This window comes from Agelaius tricolor, unplaced genomic scaffold (genome assembly GCF_023055355.1).
Source record: "Agelaius tricolor isolate 1412-34295 unplaced genomic scaffold, bAgeTri1.0.p SCAF_5, whole genome shotgun sequence".
NCBI lineage: Eukaryota > Metazoa > Chordata > Aves > Passeriformes > Icteridae > Agelaius > Agelaius tricolor.
In genome coordinates this window covers 8,577,954-8,600,295 of record NW_027269265.1, presented here as the reverse complement: position 1 = coordinate 8,600,295, position 22,342 = coordinate 8,577,954, and the positions used below count along the sequence as shown (strand labels likewise).

Sequence of the window (22,342 nt, the reverse complement as noted above, 5' to 3'; positions counted from 1 at the left end):
GATTTTCTGGCAAGGGAAAAGGAGAAATAAACCCACAGGCACAGAGGAAGGGCACAGATACTCAGTGCTACCTGCAAAGGAAGCAGATTGGATATGAGTGTGTGCCTGACAGTGCTTGCTGTGCTGCAAGTGTACAGCCCAGTGCCATCAGCACACCAACAGCCTTGTCTGACACACGGCACTGATGCCGTGCAAGCTCCACAGCTCTTCCCTAGGAGCACAAGAGGAAAAAGGCTGCTGGGAGTGGCAGCAAAATCTGTCAGAAGCTTTTCCTAATTTAAGAAGCTACATTTTTTTAAAATTTCCCATTTACATGTAGAAATTAAGAAAATCCCCAGCAGCAAGTATCATCTCTCACCATTTGTAATAACAGCTCACTAAAGAAATGAGAATAGCAGTTAAAAAATGAAGCTTTTCTATATTTTTTTAACCAGGAGAAGTGAAGCATGAGAAGCTGAATTAGTAGACACGTTATTAAAGCAATAGGGAGACAAGCTCATTTTACAGATTGGTCTCTGCAAAGTCAGACCAGTTGTAGGCACCCAAAAGTTCTGCATGGTGACTGTGCAAGTTTCAGCAATACCAATTCTTATACCTGCTGAGCCAAGATATCAGGCTTGTAAGAGCACATAAGATTTGGCATAAGTTTTAAGAATGTAATAAAACAGGATATATATTTCTGTTTAAATGCTTAACTCCACAAATGCCTACTTACCTAACAGCTTTCCTGTTAAGCCAAGTAGACTCTATAAATTGTTTTAAGTAGGCACAGCTTCCTCAGTAAAGGAATGCACCCAGCTAGATGAAGTATAAAGTTATAAATACACACATGTGCACTTGACATACACAGTTTAACAGTTATGAACAAGTTATTCTGATTCCTATCTGTAACATGTAGACTGATGCACACTAATGAGGTGGGAAAGAGCATTTTTAAGATATCTTAACATGAAATTGCTCATTTAATGAAAATGGAGGGTATGGGGGCAGAGGGGAACACACAGTTGCTCAAATCTGTGGGTTTTCAACACAGTTCAGAGCAGTTTTAGAAAAGTTTCCCAGAGGAACAGAAGATATTTTGTTATTCCAATCAATGCTGATGTTGCCTTTATAAAACTGAAACTGGTTCTCTGTTTTACCCTAAGGCACTGCTTTCCAGTTCTGTGGTTCACATGCAGAAAAGCATCAAGAAAAATTACATGCAGATTTATAATTTTTGAAAGAACTTCTGATACTACAGCAAACACTACCACATAAGCCAGCTTTATTTCACTGTGAGATAGGACAGTTTTTATCTATATTTGGATCCTCCTGAATCAGCATTTATTGCTGCAATACCTATAAGTGATCTCTCAGTTAAGGCATGGGCTTCTCTGTGGTCCAGCTGTATCCTACAGACTGAACTTGCAAGTGCCTATATGCTATTTCTTCCTTTAACATGAAGTTATTAATCAAAGTTTAACTACAGCAATTACAAGTTATCTTATGCCAAATTTAAGACAAGGAAACATCTTCTAGTTGACTGAAGACTCACACAAAGTGCATGGTTTCAGAAGATGGAGCCAATACACATTCAACTGCTGAGTTTGCAAAATTTACCTAAATGACATCTTTCCTCAAAGCAGATGATTCTAGAGCAGGTAAGCTCAGTGGTCTCCTTATTCTTGAAGTGATACTCAAATATTCTTAACACCCCTTTGGCACCTCCACCTCCAATCCCCTTCTAGGTCTGAGAACCTGCATCGTAGGTGAGGTCACTCATGGGAAGGCAGAGCCTGTCACACACAGCAAAGTTCTCTTTTCTTCTTCAGCAACTGGCTTGGCTCACATCTACAGAAAACAGCCACATTATTGACAGATGTCTTCCCCTGGCACAGCCATGGCCCACACATTCTAGAAACCAATCCATATTTTCCCCCTTCCCTGCTAGCTTGGGGCTTTTCCCCAGTAGCAGCTTCTGATGGGAAACATTTGTTATTTATAATAAAATCATAGGTTATAGTCAAATTATCCCTTTCCCCCCAAAAAAGTCTCCTAGGAAGAAGATTAGTTATACACTCTAAACCAAATGTGCTGGAAGAAAAAGACCACCATCCCATGTTGTATTACATTTTTTGTTATAAAAAAAGCCAAGAGGAAACCCTTGGTAAGAGTGGAGCATATTAATTATGACAAGACATCATGACATACCAACCAGTGAGACTTAAAGGCCGCTAATAACACTTTTTGTAGTAATTAGTGCAAGATAGTTATCCCATATAAACAAATATTTGATGGTAGACTTCAATGATAAACAATTCACTTGATGACATTTACATATAAATACACATAAATAAAAACCTGCATCATTTAGGTTTGTAGTTAACAAAAAAGTATGGTCTGAAATGAATTAAATGTAATTGTGTCTAGCTAGATCAAAGATCTTCCTATAATGATACTCAAATATGTGGGATATGAAAAGCATAGATGTACAATTCTCAATTTAGTAAAGTACTACTCTATAAAACAGAATCATGAAAACAGCTCTGACATTTTAATGCAAAGTATAAAATTGCATATTTACATTTACATACACTTTACTGAACTACATCGGGTAGCTCATGGTAAAAAAACATCCCTTTTTGAAAATCTTGCAAAAAATACATCAACTGCAGATATAATCAAAAGTTACTAAGTTAGCAGCTGACATAACATCTGTAGTAAAAAATATATTTTAGGAAAATACCTGGAAAAATCTAAACACCGATAAACACTTTAAAACTATTTTTGAAGTAAAAATTGTAGCAAAACCCAGAAGAAGCTAGCAAGGATAACAAGAACTATTGCATACTGCTCTTTAAGAGCCATGTAGGGACTTAGAAGCAGCAGGTATGGTAGGAGTTTTGTGGTGTAACAAAGTGGAAACTGGAGGGTAACAGCAAACCAGTTATCCAGCTTCTCTCTCTGTTTATTACCATTTTTATGGGAGAAGTGTAAGAAGATAAGAGAATCCCTCTCCCTGAGGATATCCTCCATCAAAGGCTAAAACAAATTGGTAAAAGGAACCCAATTTCAATAGCCTTGGACCCCCAACACAGAAACATTTACCATATGTACTTACAGTTCAGTGGACAATAAATCAGATTATTACACTACAAGTTGCAGGTTAACTTTAAGAGTTAACACTATTTTGCAATATGAAGTGCTTCTTAATATATATATATCTATATAATATATAGATATTTGTAAAATACTCGTGCAGATTGGATAGAACAAACTGTGGAAATTGCTTTCTCCAGTCTTTTCTTCCCATTAACAGATCTTTACCTCCACACAAGGAGGTTCAGGATTCAACAAGGATTTCCACAATATGATCAAGGTCATTAAGATCAGATTTACAATTAGAATTAGAAGCTGTATTTGTTGGAGAAGAAAATGTTTCAAGACTATCACAGTGTCCCATTTTTGTGTTGCTCATCATGCCAGTTAACATAGTATCAAGATCATAATAAGAATTGTCAACTTCTGAAAACAGATCTTCAACAGTATTAGGACTTTTATTCTCCAGTGTCTCAAATATTTGATCTAAAGATTTTTGAAAGTTTCCTTTATTTTCTTGTGGACTCTCCATTTCCCACACGTTGCTCTGCAGGTTTCTTGGTGTCTGCACTGCAGAGGCTGTTGACATAGTTTCTGAATTATCTTGTGCCTGGTCACTCTCAAAGTCTTTATTGAAGGTACCATAGGCTGGACCATGCTTTCCCTCAGCTTGATCCCTAGATGAACGACAGAGGATATCTGTTGAAACGAGACGATCCAGGGATGCCTGCCCTGTGCTCTGTGTGTTTATCATCTGCCAAGTCCCATCTTGAGTCATCTCCTCTTGGATCTGCCGTACCGTGTTGGCGATGAGTACCGAACGACAGAGGTTGGGTTCCACCAGCATGTGACACAGCTGAAGTTTAACCAAGGACATGTCTAGAAGTGACTGCCGCTGGAGATTGTAGGAAGGAATAGCCTTAATACCAGCCAGAGTGCCTTCAATATCTTCTTCACCATCAAAACATTTTCTCTTTAATCCTCGCACAAACATTGTGTCCTGTTAAAAAACCCAAACAAATAAAAAATCATGTATAGCATAAACAGCTCAAGAGGGAGGAGGAAAAAAATGGTACTAAAAAAAGAGAACAGCGAACTTTAATCTTTTATTAAAAAGAAACATCAGAATTGTCATACCATGTTCTAGAATGGCCAGTGTGGTACAACAGGGGTCAGGAACATGTGGACCAGGTCCCAAAGGCAACATTCAGGAACCAGGGGTGAGCAGGACACAAGGCATCAGAGAAAGGCTGGGGCTCCCAGCTCCTGGCTCCCACAAGGAATGGCATCAGAGAGGGCAGGGGCTCCCACAAGGCATGGCATTGGAGAGAGGCTGGGGCTCCCAGCTCCTGGCTCTCACAAGGCATGGCATCAGAGAGGGCAGGGGCTCTCACAAGGCATGGCATCAGAGAAGGCAGGGGCTCCCACAAGGCATGGCATCAGAGAGGGCAGGGGCTCCCACAAGGCATGGCATCAGAGAGGGCAGGGGCTCCCAGCTCCCACTGAGCTCCACACTCGGTGCCAGCCAGGAGCCGCTGCCTTGCACAGAAGCAAATATCTCACCGGCGGCATTTCCCCTACTGCAGAGGCAGTTTCTCCTCGCTCCTCCTGAGTTTCTACTGGCATGCTTTTGGAAATAAAAATACAGCCTGGCACACCATCTTTAAATGATTTGATCCCTCCAGAACATTAATATTCCCAACAGAGAAACATGGAAAAAAACCCAAAAAACCAAAAAAACATGGGCAGCACATGTGAACTTTTCACATGTGAACATGTGAAAAGATCAGCTTATTTGGCTCCAAAGAGAGTAATATCTAGATTTGTTCCATGTAACTTGAGACATTCAGAAGAGGTGCCCAAAGCAGTCCTTCCGGTTCCCTTCCTTAGGTGAGTAATTCCAACAAGAACTGGGCAAGTCCAGTAAGGACAGTCACAGTCATCCTCTGTATGGGCTTCTCTACTCCTTTCCCACTTGACTGTAAGACAGGAAAATTCCTGTATTCCTAGCTAAGGTTCACCAGCTAAAAATACATAGGGTGCATACAGGCTTTTCAGTATTCACACCTAAAATCACTTGCTGAATTCTACAAGGGGTACCTCTCAAGTACCAGCCTCAGCTCTTCTGAATTGCACTGATTTTGACAAAAGTGACCCATGCAAATATTGCAGCAAGTCCCTTGGAATACAGAGTAACTTTTTTTTTAATGCAGTATATATCAATTCTTTAAGTCTTATAAAAATTGGGCTGCAAATGAAAGCTGATACCTGATCTTTACATTTATGCTTCTTCCTTATTTTCCTTTTAAATCTTCTGTCCTTAGAATTCCTGTTTGCCCACTATTTGGGGGCTTTTTTTCAAGGTAGTGACCCAAACAAAACAGTTTTTCAACTACAAGTTGATAAAACCAAAATACTATTGCATTGTCTTTCTATATAATCTCCCATTTTCCTTGATAAGCCCTAAACTCTGCCTTGCTTTTCTGGTTGCTACGGTACATTCCACATATTTTCAAGGAATTATCTCTCAGCTTTTTCAGAGACACTAAAAATCCACCAAAGGGCAACACCACTGCTCCTTTCAAAATACATTACATGCTTATCTACTGTGAAAACCTGGGGATAGCACAGTAGCTAGATAAACACTTGGTCTGACTCTGTACAACACTTGTAACACTGCTGTATATATCCATGAAATAACCTTCATTGGGATTTGCCAACTCTTAAAAGATTTCTTTCCAGTGAAGGTACAAAACTCTTTAGAAATCATAATGTGCAGAGACTACAATATAGAATAAACCTGGTCTTGTAGTCATTTTTCATAACTTCTTAAAAGCTATCCATGGATTAGCTATTTATTAAATATTTTGGATGTTTCTTCTGAAATTTTATCCTGAAACCTACCATATTTCCATTACTCCTATTAAATACTCGATATTGTTGTTGCTCTATAGTTTCTTTTCCAGATTTTTAGACATTCCTGCAAACTTCCTTTCAGAGGATATCCTATTTAATTTTTCCAGCACTTCTATGTACAGTAATTTCTGAACATACCCTTCCTCCCCCTTGTGAAACAACCTCTAGAAACATCTTTTGGGTCTGTTTACAAATCATGCATGATTACATCATCAAACATTAAACACTGTGCAGAGTTTGAAGTTTCTTTTATTTCAACTTACATTCTTGTGAAGAATAATTAAAACTTCAATTGAATGTTAACCTGGTTTCATCCATCTATAATTTGGCATTTATATGCCTTCTAAGGCACACCAACCAAACAGAGCACAGAGAAAACTTGAAAACCTCAATACATCACACACACTTGGGCACCTAGAAGCAGAGGAAAAACATTAATCTATTCTTAAAGATAAACCTTTCACAGCATTCACTGGATTTTTTCTAATACTTGCTTTCAATTAGTATCTTACATCATAAACCCAGTTTTTTGCCATCCTGTTCTTGTGACTGCACAGAGTACCAGGTTAGGGTTTCATTTAAGAAGCAAAAAGTGACGTACCAGGAATTGTGTTTGATGCAGTCCTTCCTCTTCTCCCATGCTACTGAGCAAGAGTCCATGCAGTAAAAGTGACAGCACCACCTGCCAAGCACAGGGAAGCAGGATGTCAGGCAGGGACAGGAGATGCAGAACAAGACAGTTTTCCTTCATATCCTGTAGGATGTGAGCATCATTCCCAGAAACATGAATAGTACTATTAAACCCAATGTACAATTAGAGCACAAGTGTGATTTGGCCAACAATACCCCCAAAATCTGCAGCTGGAGAAAAAGCCAGTTTAATTCCAAGTCCTAGGCTATTGCCCTGACCTTTGGACCAGCCTTTCCCTTATGCCTACAGCTTTGCCACTTAAAGAGCAAACAAAATTTTTTCATATGAGCAATAAAGTGTACACAAACAAAAGGTAAGCAAGTCTTCCTTACCTTTATTACAAAACTATAGTTTTCACTTTTGTTGTACAAACCCATGTGTATCTATGTAGCATCTAGAGAAAATGAGGTGGCACAAACACAAAACTCTAACACAGCAAAACACGAGAGAATTTTCCTTTACCAGCATAGAAACTTTATGACTAAGATTTACTTAGCAAGATGACAATAACGAAAGTAATGACAGTAATTAAACTGCTTTAACAATAAAGGCTGAGTTTTAAAATCCCATCTAAAGTGTAATAAGATCTGATATCTCAAATACAACTTCCCATCACATGCAACAATTCCCTTAACTACTGAAATGAAAAAGAATGCTGTTCCAACAGGCTACAAAAACTTTTATAATAAACCATGGAAACAATTCAGATACTTTTCTAGACATGTCTGTGCAGTACAAGACAGTTCTGCATCTGCAACTGAACTGCATACCTGGAAAAGAAACAAATAAAGAGGATGCACATGGACATCTGTTCTTATTTTCTGTTTTGTGTAGTAATAAACAATTTTTCAAGATTGCTTGCTGTCAAATAGAGGGAGAAGAAGGTGGATGACAAAGGACTTGGGAGTGGGAGAGCAGAAAACATATTTTTCCTCAAGAAGCTGCATACTGGTTAAAATACCACAATGGGGAAAAAAACAGCTTTAACATTCTCAAGCCAAAAACTTTTGACTTGATCCCAGATATTCAAGCTAAATGATGTTATGTCATGGAAACTGTATTTCAAACAACTCAAAGTCTCTTTTTTTAATGGACTGAGCTCACAGCAACTTTAGAAACAGTGTCTCCAGGCATCTGAACTACAACTTCAGTCAAACACCGTATCAAGTCAATAAACTCTTTATTTCTGGCAAACACTTCATGACACTATAAAAGTTCACAAGTTTTTGCTCCCCAGGTACACTTTGAATACATTCTATAAATGAAAAGTGATCTCTTTGAGAGTCTGGGTCTGGTGACTATTTGAATCCCAAAATTTCTACTTTTTTGGAGGGTAGGTGACAAGGGCATAACAAACATCCAACACCAAACATCCCTCCACCCCCCTGCCAAGAACTACAGGTAAAGATTGTGCAGTCATGAGAGAAACAAACTGATATGTCGTACATCTGACAATTTTAGAGGGAGAGGCTGTGGCTGTTTGCCTCCCAAGACAGTGGACAATACAGGAGGGGACCGTTGCTGTTGGTGAAAGAGCCATTATCACATCACAACCTAAATGACAGGGGATGCTGGCAGACCAGGCCAGTCTGTAATCTGTTTACATACTACAGAAGGAAACTTTTCCCATGCAATATAAAAATGTGTAAAACCTGCTGCACGTGATTCCAGGTTCTTCCCTAGATCAATAACCAAACCATGTGGACCTCTGTTACTATAAGGCATTAGCCATTGTATAAAACCTTTTTTGGTACATCAGAGCAAGACTGCTGCTGCTTCAGAGTCAAGGTGTTCAAAATCCCCTGATAATTTCAAGCAGCACCTTTCTCCATCCAAGAGGCAGTATCTGGATGAGCTACATCATCTCCTTTCTTCCTCTGCTGCTCCAGTGTCATGAGCCCAAACTTTGTGTATTCAACTAAACTGCTGTTTGAAACAGCTATGCAAAAAAAAAAAAAAAAGTTGTCAAGGAGACAACAGCTAGCTGCAGCATAGTGCACTAAGAGAAAAGGAGTTTTGCTGGTTTTGTTGTTTTGCTTCTTTTTATAAATAGCACAGCATCATGTAATTCATTACAAGTTTTGCTTTTAGGATCAACAAATTCCCAGTCTGCTTTACAAAAAAGGTGCTTGAAATTTGATTCAGTTCTTATTACAGCATCAACGTAAGACATTCCAGGTTCACACTCAATTTGGACTCATAGTGATATGCTGCCAAAGAGACAGTTAAGTACTTAAGGGAAAAAAGCTGCTTCCCACTAACTGGGCTAACAGAGAAGATAGGGAATTTCAGCAGTGCTTATCTTTAGGAGAAAGCAGACAAGACTGGAGGTTCAGTGAAGCACGGTGCAGCTTTTTGTACAGCCGTAAGTGCAGTGATGATGGTTAGCACGGAAAGCAAGAAGGGGCTGTATCTCCCCTCTGCCACTCTAATCCTCTGCACTCCAACACTGGCTTTTCTAAGAACCGTGGGAAGAAACCAAACCTCTGTGTAACAGTGGAGAAAAAGACGGAAAGAGAGCTACTCCTCCTCTTTAGGCATGCACGTGTGCCCATGTGGTGGTGTCGAGGCGTAAGGTGGCATGCAGACACAGCAGAGGGATGGTAAGGCCAGAAGCATCGCTATTCAGACTGGAACAAAGGCCCCTGTGAAGCACTGGGGTCTGCCCACCCCCGGGGCGTAGGGGCTTGGCAGGCACCTCTCCGGCACTCGAGAGATTTGGGAAGGGGTTCCAGCACCCGGGGAAGGGCAGGCTGAGCAGATGGGGCAGGAGTTCCTGGGCACGCAGGTGGGGGCCGGGAGCGCTGGGCAGGGGGAGCCCGCAGAGCCGGGGGGAGAGGCGGGACCAGGGCGGGGAGCGAGGGGGAGCTCCCCGGCAGTGGGAGGGCAGCGGAGTGCCCGGGAGAAGCGCGGACGCTGAGGGAGCGCGGCTGCGGGAGGGACCAAGCGGAGAAGTGCGGAACGGGCCCCCAGTCCCGCCGCTCCGGCCCCCTCAGCGCTCCCGGCGGTTACTCATCGCCCCGCGCTCTCGCCGCCATTTTGAATCGATCCCGTCCCTTCTACGGGTTCCGCCGGCACCGGCTTCCCGCGGATCCGACCCAGCCCAGCCCGACCCAGCCCACCGTACTCACAGCCTTGCCACTGCTGTCGCCGGCGCACGCCCGCGCAGTAACTCCCGCTCGGCTCCCGCCTCACCGCCCGCTCCGCGCCTGAGGGACGGGCGGGGCCAACCGACCCCGCCTCCCCCCGCCCGCCATCTTATTGTCAAACCCCACAAAGGCACCCGCGTCCGCCGGGGGCGGGCCTTCCCCGGAGACCGCGCCCACCAGGGAGCGGCGGCGGCTGCTATTGGCTGCCTTCAGACACTGCAGGCGCCATTCGCCGCTGTGATTGGCTACAGCGCCCGCCTGTCCCGCTCCCGAGCTCCGCCCCGAAGGCTGTGGGGTTGCCATGGCAGCCGGGCCCTGCCCCTCGGCCGTGAGAGGCTGAGGGAGGCGGGGGCGGGGGCGAGGCGGGGCCGCCCCGATTTCAAATCGCAGCCAAGGCCCCGCGGTGCGTCTGGGCTCCCGGCCACGGGCTCCGGCGGGAACAGGTTCAGACCTGGCCGCTCTGCAGCCCGCGGGGAGCCCTGGCGGGGGAGGGGAGAGCAAGCGTTGGCCGCCCTGGTCCAGGCTCTCCCTGCCGTCAGGCGCCACTTCCCTCAGGGCCGGGGAGCTCTGGGGCTGCGCCCCGCGGGGTGACAGGAGGCCTCAGCACTCCATTAGCAAGGCCTGTGGCATTTCCTGTTCGGGCCCGGCCGCCAGCCCCGGGTCTCGCAGTCAGAGCCAGGAACCCGCGTGCTGGGGGCGGGGGTGATGCCTCACACCCCGCAGGGAGCGGCTGTCTGAGCACGAGTCAGCAGGGAGTGCCCAGGTGGGCGAGAAGGCCGGGGGCGTTCGGGCCTCTGTCAGGAATAGTGTGGCCAGCAGAACCAGGGATCGTCCCCCTGTGCTGAGCACACCTGGAGTGCTGTGCCCAATTCTGGGCCTCTCAGTTCGGGAAGGCTATTGCGGTGGCTGGAATGTGTCCAGAGAAGAGACCAGAGCTGGTGAAGGGTCTGGAGCACAAGTTTTATGAGAAACAGCTGAGGCAGCTTATGGGTGTTTAGCCTGGAGAAGATGAGGCTCAGGGGGGACTTGGTCATTCTACAATTTTCCGACAGGAGGGTGCAGTCAGATGGGGGTCGGGCTCTGCTCCCAGGGAACGAGTGACAGGGCAAGAGAGAACATGGCCTTAAGCTGTGCTGTAGGGAGTTTAGGCTGGACATTAGGAAGAATTTCCTCACAGAAAAGGTGAATAGGCACTGGAATGCGCTGCTCAGGGAGATGGTGGAGTCGCCGTCCCTGGAAGTGCTGAAGGAAGACTGGACGTGGCACTTAGTGCCGTGGTCTAGTTGACAAGGTCCTGTTTGACAGGACTCCATCTCAGAAGTCGTTTCCAACCTAATTCGTTCTGTCCTAAAGCTGGCGCCGCCCTGCTGAACGAAACCCCCTCCCCAAACCCTGCTGGCCGCTGTGACCCCAGCCCGATGCAGCTGCACATCTGCAACCACTTAGGCCGCCGCAAGCGTCTCTCGGTCGCTCTCCCGGCCGAGCCGCTACGTGCCGGCTGCTCCGGAGCAGCCCGGGGGAAGGAGGGGCGGCTGGCCCGGGCTGCCGAGCGCCGCACAGGCGGCAGCTGCTGCCTCCCGCCCCCGGGCGCGGCGGGACGGGGAGGGGAACGAGCTGCAGAAAGGGTGGGATAGGCAGCCGGAGCTGGAGGATCGGCGAGGCTTGCGGCTGAGGTTCTGTAGGAAAGGCTGGGAAACAGCAGAGCTGTAGCGTCATACAGTAAAGCAGGAGGAAATAACATTTCCATAGCAAAACAAGATCTGCTTTTGGGACAAGACTCAGTCATCTCTTTTCACTTCATCTGGCTCTTCTTTGTAGTAGTAGCCCCAAGTTAATTTGCAATTTTGTAGTTGCTTTCAGTTTGCTCAGAAATGTCAGCTCTCTCCTGAAGCTGTGCATTCAGGTAATTGTTCGTGCCCGAAGCCTCTACACAGGTTGGCCATCCCCCAACTGGGTGGGCTGTGTTCTCTTTTGCTCTGGCTGCTTGAAACATCTTTTACATCAGAGACCATCACTGATCTGACCAGGACCACACTATATCCTTTATTATTGTGGATCACATTATTGACCATGGTTACCTTGGGAAATGTCATTAATACTCATCTAAGAAGTTTTCTATAAGTATTCCCTTCTTGCAGCATTGCTCAACAGAGTGCATGCACTACCTGGATGTATTTCCACACCAGCACCCTTAGCATCACACAGATCTGAGTTTTTCATTAATAGCTTTGCTGATGTCTACACTGTTATGCCTCTGGTTTCATATTGTAACACACAATTCTCCAGGCTGGTTTTCCCATGATGGACATTTAAAATCCCCTTCACAACTTCCTGTGACACTTCGAACTGGAGGTCCTTTTACTGGATTCTGTTCGGTTAAGAAAGATGTCTCCTTTCTTTGTTTATTTTACCACAACATAAAAGGCACAGCCTTTGAGTTCACCTGAATCAGCACTGCAGAAAAGGCCCTCTAGAACACAGTGACCAGGACAGATGATGACTGCGTCTGCTTCCTAACAGGCATTTACAGCTGTCAGTGGATTATGGTGAAACTGTATTTCTAGGTCTTTACCACAATCAGCTACAAGCCCAGAATCACACCTTGTTCTCACATGTCAGAATGCAGCCTCAGTCAAGGCTAAACACATCACACAGTAATCCAAGTTACCCTCTTCCTCCTCCCTGTCCCAGTCCTCCAGATGCACTGGTAGAAGAGCGTGACATGCTCTACAGCTTGTGCTGTTTGGTAAAACTCTCCTGAGTCATTATACACAACCCACAGCTCCCACACTGGTATCTGGTGTCCCTTAAGCTTCAAGGAGCTTCTGCTTTCAGAATTGAGTACTCCATACCAGCCACTCCAACAAGAACCTCAAACACATTTGTACACCAGATGTCCTGCTGTCCACATGGTGCAAAGACTTTGCCCAAGTATTCAGCTGTGAACTGTGTCACCTCCAAAGTTTTGCAATGTTAAGGAAGAGTTTGGACCCTAGGTTCTGAGCCAGAGTTGGTTTCTTTCAGCTTGAGGTGGTGCCTCTGGAGAAGAATCCCAAGCCAAGGAATCCCTGGGCCTTTATATCCCCACACTCTGTGCACCTGATCTTCCTGTGCCCAATGGTGGTTTATGGTCTGGAGTCTTCTAACATCTCATGGAATTCTTTCTCCATGTCCACGTGGGCAGGCCATAATTGTTCTTATCTTCCATCCTGGGGCCCTTCAGGATCTCAGCTCTTATCTGAAGATACCCAGTCTTTCTCTGTTTACTCCCCTGCTTAGCTCTCCTTGCTGACAAAGTTCACTTAAAGTTCCTTGACACCAAGTTTTGAGCAGGACCTACTCATGCTAAACTGTCAGCATGTTACAATTAAACTTAACCCTAGACAATTAATTTCTAACATTGTAATCCCCAACAAGCAGTCAACCAAGATGTAATCCTGGTAATCTCTAAACTGCTTGTGAAACAAAAGATGGTCAGTGTGAAAAATATCTGGAAAAAGTCCATTCCCGTTGGGCAGAGTCTTTCCTAAAGCAGTGCCTGGTTTGTCGCGATGATGCCTTAGTCACTCCGGGAGAATCACTCCAGACACTCAGCACACGCCTGGAGCAGACAGATCCAGGCTCTGCGCCTCGGCTGCTCCCGCAGGGCACCGCCTCCCACAGCTGGCGGCAGCCGGGCCTGACCCTCCTCCCACGGCCCCGGCAGCCCCTGCTCAGCCGGAATTCAAATAGGTATTCCCGCAACAAATCCTGCAAGAACCTTGGAGCCTCCGTGGAGGCCCCTTTGGAGGCAGTGTGGGGGCTGTTCCCTGAAGGATCACAGCTTGGAGAGTTCATTTGCATTGCTCTTTCTAGTGATAGCATCACCTATATAGAGTAAGGTACTTAAGTCCCCTCTCCTTATGCTTTTTTACTGTGTAGCTACAGTGAGAGGACCACAACATTTTTGTTTATGTTTTTTTCCCGTCAATAACCTCTCCAGTGAAACTGGAGGATGTCTTATGGCTAAAGAACTACATAATCTAAGTTTCTGACTAAACCAGTGAAAGAAAAATTGTGAAAGATTCTCCATCTTCGTTAAAAATCTGAGAAACTAGTGATGTCTCCTCATTTGATTATTCTCAACAGAAAGCAACTCTCACATCTCACATATGTGAGAAACAAAACTTGAAAAGTCAAAATGGAAGACTCTGGACAGATCTTTGCAAAACAATGCAGCTTGAAGTACTAGAGAGCTGGAAAGAGATGTCTGCAAAACTACCTGACAGGGGAAATGGAAATGAAGAAAGTAACTGCATACAAAGAAAAGGAAAAAGTGAGGGAATCACTGGCCAGGATCGTCAGTGAGAGGAATAGCAGATTTGTCTTTATAAACAAGCTGTGGGTCTGCTGGTAGATAAAACTAGCTCTGGAAGAGAAAAGAAACAATGGGAAGGATTCCACTGATTGATGAATGGAAAAAGATATTTGCTTTTACAAATAAACTTTAGGTTTGCTGATAAAATTAGACATTGAGAGATGAAAGAAACAATGGGGAAGAAAAACCCCTAAATTCTGTAAGAATTAAAAATTAAAACAGAGGGTTACACATTAGAGGGAAATCTTCGGGAAATCTTCAGTGTCAGGTGTACTGGGGAGTCTGTACCTCTCAAGTACCTCAGCCAATGGGGAAAGAGAGAAGGAAAATGCAGCTGGGAAATTAGGATAAAAAGGAGGCTGCGTCCCCCAAAAATTCAAGAGATCCCAGGGGAACGCCCCATGGCCTCTCCCTTTATTCTAATAAAGCCAGAAAGGATTCCTCTGTCTCCTTTTTGGACATAAACCTCTGGTGTTTGTGGATTAATTTTCGTAACATCAGGGGAGCTACTATTACTTCTAACACCAATCACTTATATTTTTTCCCCACATAGTCCTACTACAATACATATTTCACAGTTCTAATTCTTTAAAATATCTAGTCTTTTTACAAGACCATATTTTAAAACTTGTTGCAACTTGTTTGTAGTTCAATCTCTCTCAACAATATAATCTCTGTTCTATAGCCTTCCTAAATCAATACACCTTATCTAAATGTTTACATACAAATGTATAAGATTGTGTGAACTTTCTATCAGGTTTTAAGAATTCTTTACAAATCCATTTCTCACAAGAGCATATACCCAAAGCTTCTAGATAATTGGAAGGCATTGCACCTAGTAAGACACTGCAGAGCAGCCTGCCTGCTGAGGAAGTGACTAACACGGGTGACAGGGAAAATGGTGCAAATCAGCTCTGCGGGTCTCTCCTGGGAAGCCGAGTCACCACTGACATGGTGCAGCAAGATCTCCAGAGCCAGTGGAAGTTCTGAAGAGATTTAAAAGCACTGGCAGCCTGTATAAAATATGGATGGGATGCTCTCTTTGTCTGAAACAGGAGGCACCAGGGCTGGTGTAACAGGAGCAGGCATTGCCTCGATCTTTCCAACCAGGCCCGAGGTGCAGATCCATCCTCAGCACATGGAGGCAGTGATTTGAGCCGCAGCCCCAGCCTCAGAGCAGGAGGGCCGGGCGGAGCGGAGCTGCTGCTTTGAGCTGCCTTCCCTTGGCTGGGCAGCGGATGCCTCGTGCTCGGTGGAAGGACGGGCTTGGCTTCAATCCCTGAGAGCTGCGTGTCTCCAGCCGTGCCGCCTCCCCGAGCGGAGCAGCCGCGGCTGCGGGAGCTGACCGCAGCCAGCTCCGGCTCTCCCCATCCCGCAGCCCGCCGCAGCCCGGGAGCCCTGCCCGCCTCTTCCTCCGGCCGCGGCTGGTACCGCCTGGTGTGACCTGCGTGCCACGGGCCTTGGAAAGCAGCCACTGCTCCCTCCCTCTCGCCCAGCCCCCTTCCTTCCCGTCTGGAGCAAGCCTGTGCTGGGCTGTGCTTGATGCCTCGGGAGCTTTGCTGCTCCTTTCTCAAAGCTGCTCAGGCCCCTGCTGAGCTGGCCAGTCTTTCACACATTGGCTGTGACGGGAAGGCTGTTTAGAGCTGGATAATGTTTATAACACCGCAGAAATTAACAGAAACGCAGCGTCCAGGAGCACGCCTGACACCACCCTTTTAAAAGACAAAAAAACCCCAAACCCAACAAAACCAGACATGACTCAGCCCTGAACTGGAAGCTGTGAGCTGTCGCCAGTGCAGTGCTCTGCTCTGGCTGGCGACTCTTTTTGAGAGACAAGGTGTGTTAGCTCAAGCTCTGTGCATTACCAGCACAACTGCCTGTGGTTTGGAAGAGTTTTTTGGCTGTGATCCCACTGGTTCAGAACGGGGACAGAGCTTGCTTGCCTGTGCCTGCTAAAGACAACGTGGACTTGTTCTGAGTCTGTATTGTTTCTCTCATAATTACCGTTTGATTAAAGCATTTAAGATATGTTTGTCTTTTTAATTTTGCTCTAGAGTAGGGCAGGAGGCCCATTCCTAGCACACATAGTTTCCTTTAAGCCCAACCTGGCAAATTCTGATTACTTCTGAGATAGGCAGCATTATGAATCAGTCCTTAGTGCTTCTGCAGACAAGCACATTCCTGCAGCAGAGCTCCCCTAAAAAATCCAGAGGCAGATGGAAAAACAGCTAAGGAGTAATTAAATGTGGCTGTTCCTCAAGAAACAAGCCAGTAGTAGCAGCTCAGCCGGGCCCCATAAGCCAGGTACAGGATCCAACTTCACTGTGTTCAGTCTGCAGCCATGGTGCATTGAATGTGAGAGAAGTTGGTTTTGGGTCACTGCAGTGTGTTAATGCATGGAGCACCAAAGGTGGCTGGAACTTCTCAGCCTTCCCTGAGGGTAGGCTTCTCCTTCACTGCTCTGAGCCTGGATGTTACTCCTGCCTGTAGGAAGAATTAAACAAAGAGCAGTGGGCAACTGGAGCCTGTAAAACAAAGGAAAAGGTTTGTAGTAAACGAGTGAACATTTGCGGGCTAACTGTAGCTTGATGTTGGACGATAATGATGCTGGCATCAAATGTTAGTGGCTTGCAAAATGAGAATAGCACAGTCAGAGCACTCATCACCCCAGCTAATCCATGCAGCAGCTAATACATGTCTGAATATGGCACTGTTGGCTCAGCTGGGGGTTTGAAAAACGGAGCAGTGGGAGTAGGCAGGTGATGGGAGGGGCGTGTGGCTGTCAGCACAACAATGGCAAAGCATTCTGTTCCTAGGCACAAATCTGTCTGCCTCAGGCCACCAGCCTCAGGCCTTGGGTTTTATGGCTGTATCTGATCTATCTGCAAGGAGGCCATGGGGATTAGGAGTGACATGAGCCAAGAAATGAGTTCTTTGTAAGAACTTGTACAGACGAAGATACTCTGTGAGCTAAAAGCAGCCCTGCTGGTTTTACCCAAGCCAGCTAGTAGCTTTATGGAACCAATATTAAATTGCTAAGAAGAGGTATTAGTATGTTTTGATTGCAGGAAACAGTGAAGACAGGACACAGGGAAGCAGTTAGGCTTGCAGTAGGCCACTCACTCTCTTAGCCTGCCTGGCTAAAGTGGTTTGGTTGGAGTTAAAGATCCCTCACAGGCCCTCACTGTTGAAGTCAGTGACTATGAGTTTCCTCTTACAGTGGGAAGGCACTGAAAGAGTGCCCTCATTACAGTATTTGTTTAATCTCTTCAGCCAGGACGATGTGACAAAAGTAAAAAAACAGTGTTTTCAGCAGGATCTCTACAGTTGTCAGCCAATTCAGACAATGTGTTCTCCATGTCAGGTGAAAGTGTATGGTAGTGGACATTGGCAGGGAGGAACAAAGCCCAGATGATACCAAGTTAATGACAATAGGAACCTCTAGTGACAAAGCACCATGCACTGGACCAAACAGCAAAAGTCTCCAAATGCACCAGCAGTCAGCAAAGATGGATTTTAAAGTCCTAAATGTCGTTTGGGGTTTTATTTTAAGGTAGCTCATGGTGATAGTTCAGGTTTATGTTTGTGAGGGACAAGATTGTTTTGCTGTTGAGAAAGTGCTGTCCTAGAAAGGAATTTTAATAACTAGAAGAACACACCTACTTCTTAATAGGGATTTTTTAAACGTACATTTTGGATACTTGAGTGCCATGTTATGGTGCTGCTCAAAATATGTGTTCTGTATCTAAGCATAAATACCATAGGCTATGACAGTTGCTATAGCAACTAAGCATCTACTATTAAATAGCACCCACAGGCTGAAAAACCATGTGCAGCCTGTCAGTACACAAGGTATTCCTTTCTTTTCAGCCAGCTAAGAACAGTATTTTCATCTCAGGAGCTAGTCTGTTTCTGATGAATGTGTTTGTGCTGGTCATGTGAAGATCTTTTCTCCCCCATCAGCTCTACCTTCCTTTGAAACAGCAGATACCGTAAGAACAAAATAGCCTGGAGTGGTTGCAGGCTGAAGAAGTTAATGAATAATTCCTTTTTTCGTATATTTTTGAACATACATTAGAGAATGGCTTTCAAATCTTTTAGTCCAGATTTGAGCTTGCACCTTTTCTGTTCTGCATCTTTTGATATTACAGTGTTTTGCTCCTGAAACCAGCCTTTCAGGAGGCACCGTGCTGTTCCTACAAGCCGTGTCCTTGAAAATTACAAAATCAGTGGGAAACTAATTTCTGCAGTCATGGCAGACTGGAGAGTTATAATTCAAAAGCACAGTTAAAACTAACAAAACTTTTAGGAATATGTGATGTAGTTATTTATTTTAAAGCTTACTTTAAGGTTGGTAAGCATTTGGACCATGAAATCTATGGGGAAAAAGAAAAATGAATACTGAGTTTAACATGCAATAATAATCCTGGTGGTTGAGATTTTGGTAACAAGCTGTTGACAGTTGTTTTACATTTTCCAAACCAGAAATGTGATTTTCTTTAGACCCATTACAAACAACAATAAAATGAAGAGAATAAAATGAAGCATCAGTAAGAAAAATATGCTGGTTATAGAAATAAATGCTTTATCTGCAAATTAAAATGACCCTCTATGAGCCTTGAAGAGTAGAAAGCAGCTGTGATGGCGTATTGGAGTGTTTGGATTGTTTCCAAATTTTATTTGAGAGTCTGATGAATCAATAAGTTAAAAGGAAAGTGTACTGTAGCCACAAATTATTGCTGATGTTGATTTGCTGGTGGCTTAGCAGAATTCCATAGTCTGTAAAAATATAAATTATAGTAGGAACAAAACAATTACAATTTAATAAGAGTATCAAAAAGTGAGGATAAGAAGTAAGTAAAGTAAGGCATGAAAAGGCATATTAAAAATGTGATTTTTTTTTTCCTAAGAGAATGATTGCTAACACATGTGTGCCTTGTGTTTAAAGGGTTAACCCAATTAGAAGCATGACTATGAACAGAGATAACAGGCTGTGAGCTGGTCTTGTTCTCTGCGCTGGTCCTGCACCTCGACGGGAATGCCAGCCTTGACTTTTGTAGCAGTAAAGGAATGTTAACTCCTGTCTCCTGGTGGTCTGCCAGTAGCCAGTGGTTTCCCAGCAATCATTTCAACATGTCTCATATTAATGGAATAATAAATCTTTAATTGGTATTACTTACAAGTAGCACCAAATGCCAACAGACTTGGGATAAAGTCGCAGGAGCTGCTGTGAGCAGTGGTGCAGGAGGATGTGGAGAGAGGTTTGCTGAGGCAGAGAGGCAAAGTGGGGCTCATCAAAGAGTTGTTTAGAATTTGCTGGGTGTTTAGATACTGCATGGAGCTCAGCTGAATGCCTTAGATGGTCTGCCTGCCTCCTGCCACTTACATCCTCTCCAGGGAATCATGGACACATCCTGACAAGTTCCATCATCCTCCATTTTTTTATTTTAATACAAGGGAATCGTCTCTTTCTCCCTATGATTTCCCTGTTTTTTTGTTTGTCTTGTTTGTTTTGCTTTGTTTTGGTTTTGTTTTGTTTTCTTCTTGTTTCTCAGCTTGTTTATAGCCATCCTTTGCAAAAGGTTGTGTTTCTGCCATATTTGGATAAATATTATAGCCTGATCTTGTGTCTGGCTCAACAGCTATTTGTATGGTGAGGATAAGCACACAGGCACACTCCTCTGTACAGACTGTTCTACCTAGGAGCAGCACAAATCTTACAGATTATGTTTACAGGATGTGAACTTTAGGGATGTAAGAGGTACTAATGTTTTTTTCTTTCACTGTGAAGTCCACCAGGCTCAGCAGGAGGAATAGGGTAGAGTCTGGTGCCCTCTTGTGACTACATTGAACTACTGGAAAAACATTATATCCGGACTTAAAAGCGGTCAGAGCTTGAATTGCACTGGAAAACACAAAGAAATTGATCCTGAACAAAAGCTGGAAGTATAGAAAAGGGTGAATTGACCTCTCGGTGTTATTTCTGAGATGAAAATTCTACGTGGCTCAGAATAGAGGCAGTAGTCACAACTCATAGTTGACTGATAGATTGAATATTTCAATGACATGTTGCTTTCATAAAACCTTTTCTTCATGCTGTTCAATTAGATAAGGTACTGAAGGATGGACAAGTCAGGGTTATACATTAATAGTGCCTTGCATAATGGAAGATTATGCCCCAGCTACATTTCTAAATTAAAACCTCCCCAAATTCTCCAAATTCTGAGAGGTTGAAGTCATGATCTGAAACTATGGTCCAGGGGTCCAGCAAAAAAAGGTCAGATTCAAATTTAATTTTCTGCAGCCTTAAGGGAGGAGGATGGATATTTTCATGGCTTTGGTTTAGGCTTAATTTCACATTGATTTATTTGGAATGAGTTTTAGTATCTCCAGAGGTTAAAAAAAAAAAAAAAAAAAAAAGGAAAAAAAGAAAAGATTATTTTCTGGGATTTCTGATTTCTTGCACAGTGTTATTGTCTTATCTTGGAATTTGACTAAGAACTTGTTCTAGTATCTGAAACTAAATGCTAGGATGACAAAAAGAGAAACGTTTAGTATAATTTTCAGCCTCCCCAGTCTCATGAGAGGGGAATATTTCTGGTCAGAAAAGGCAATGACTCATCCTTTAAGAAATCAAGAAGTGTCCACTCAGCCTCTCTAGGAAAAGCCCCATGCTGAGTTATAAAATCACAAACACCTCTGAATTCTTATTTTGTGTAAACTGAAGTCATCCTCTGACCTTTAGTTTCTCATCAAACTTTTCTGACTTTACAGTCTGCCTGTATCTGCTTCACACCACTGTGTACAGAGGAAGATACTCATTTGTCCTCTTCTTGTTTCTGCTGAAACTTCAGATTTGTTCTTGGCCTGTCTAGAATCTCCTAACTTTTGCTGGTGGGCCATTCCCCCAAGTCAAGACAGCAAGATTTGGTGATACTCCTTGAGTTCCCTTGCTGTTTAATGTACTTTTTTTCCTTCCCTTTTCCATATCTCTCCATCTAGTCCTGAGTTTAGTGTAAAACTTCTGGATTTGTCCCCTTTGGGATACAGACGTACCTGCCAGTGTTGCACCATTTCACTGAGAGCTTTATTTTAGGAAGGATTTGAACAAAAGAATTAGAGACAGTTAGAAACCATACATGCAGCTAAACAGAAAATTACAGGATTTTTTATAACTTATAAAATGTCCTGTATCAAACACACTGCCTCATCACCTATAAATGTCAAACATACAAGAATAAAAACTACCTGTAGTGGGTAGTGTGAACCTCATCTTCTTGACTATATTTAAGAAAGCAACACTACCCTGCCTCCAGTTAATAAAATCAATAAGTAATAGTTCTGTTGTCTCAAGTGTGTCAGACTCACACTGTCAGAGACTTCATCCCAGAAAACTGGTGCTAAGAAAGTCCTCCCAAACTCATGAAAGTACTGTCAGGAAGGGAAGAGCTTGAGAGGCACAGTCCACATGGATAGATCTTCAAGAAGTAGGGATTTTAGAGATTATTCCTGGCGGCCTCCTGTGTACAGCACTGCAATAGTGCTACTGGTGTCTTCAGTCCTGTACCTAGACAGGTAGCATGAGCCTTGTGAGTGCTTGGCACTGAGTGGTGCCAGTCTGGAAATCAACTCTGCAGATCAGTATCACTCTTATCTTCTGAAAACAACAAGACACCTCCAAACACCAGAATATCACAGTGAGGAAAATCCCAGCAAAATCCCCAAGGGTCTAATGCCATGTTACCAGAAGGAGACACAAAGTAAAAATGAAAGCCTGTGTATATTTCCTTCTGATGCCTCAGCATAAATAGAAGCAAATAAAGTACTTTGAATCTGACCCTGAAAGTGCTGACTAATTAAAATTTGTGTTTTAATACCTCCTATCTGCCTCTATGCTGTTCTCTGCTCCATTGCAATAAGCTCTGAATATGCATAGACACACCTGCTCACGCTTTCCAGTATCTCCTGCAAGGGCTTGTGTTTTAAACCAAGGAGCCAGACAATGCTCAAGGGAAAAAATGTCACATTTTACAGATGGGGAACTGTGATACAGGCTGCTGCATTTCTAAGTAGCTTTCTGAACATGGATATTTGCATATTTGCTCAGAACATCTGTGACTTAAGGTTTACAAGGTTTTTAAGGACTTTGTA

The 22,342-nt window shown here is 44.0% G+C and overlaps 1 protein-coding gene across 1 annotated transcript; it reads right to left on the bottom strand.

Annotated features, from left to right (window-relative positions):
- Positions 1-1,244: 1,244 nt before the first annotated feature.
- On the bottom strand, positions 1,245-9,968 carry CDCA4 (cell division cycle associated 4). The gene is made up of 3 exons (XM_071426287.1): positions 9,817-9,968; positions 6,596-6,676; positions 1,245-4,078 (listed from the first exon to the last, which is right to left on the bottom strand). Exons 2-3 carry the CDS (start codon positions 6,632-6,634, stop codon positions 3,323-3,325), a joined length of 795 nt encoding a protein of 264 aa, XP_071282388.1. The 5' UTR covers positions 6,635-6,676; positions 9,817-9,968; the 3' UTR covers positions 1,245-3,322.
- Between the last annotated feature and the right edge of the window lie 12,374 nt (positions 9,969-22,342).

Coding starts and splice junctions, on each gene's coding strand:
- CDCA4 (XM_071426287.1), bottom strand. CDS start 6,634: ATGGGAGAAGAGGAAGGACTGCATCAAACACAATTCCTG. Junction 4,079..6,595: donor TGCATCAAACACAATTCCTG/GTACGTCACTTT, acceptor GTTTTTTAACAG/GACACAATGTTTGTGCGAGG.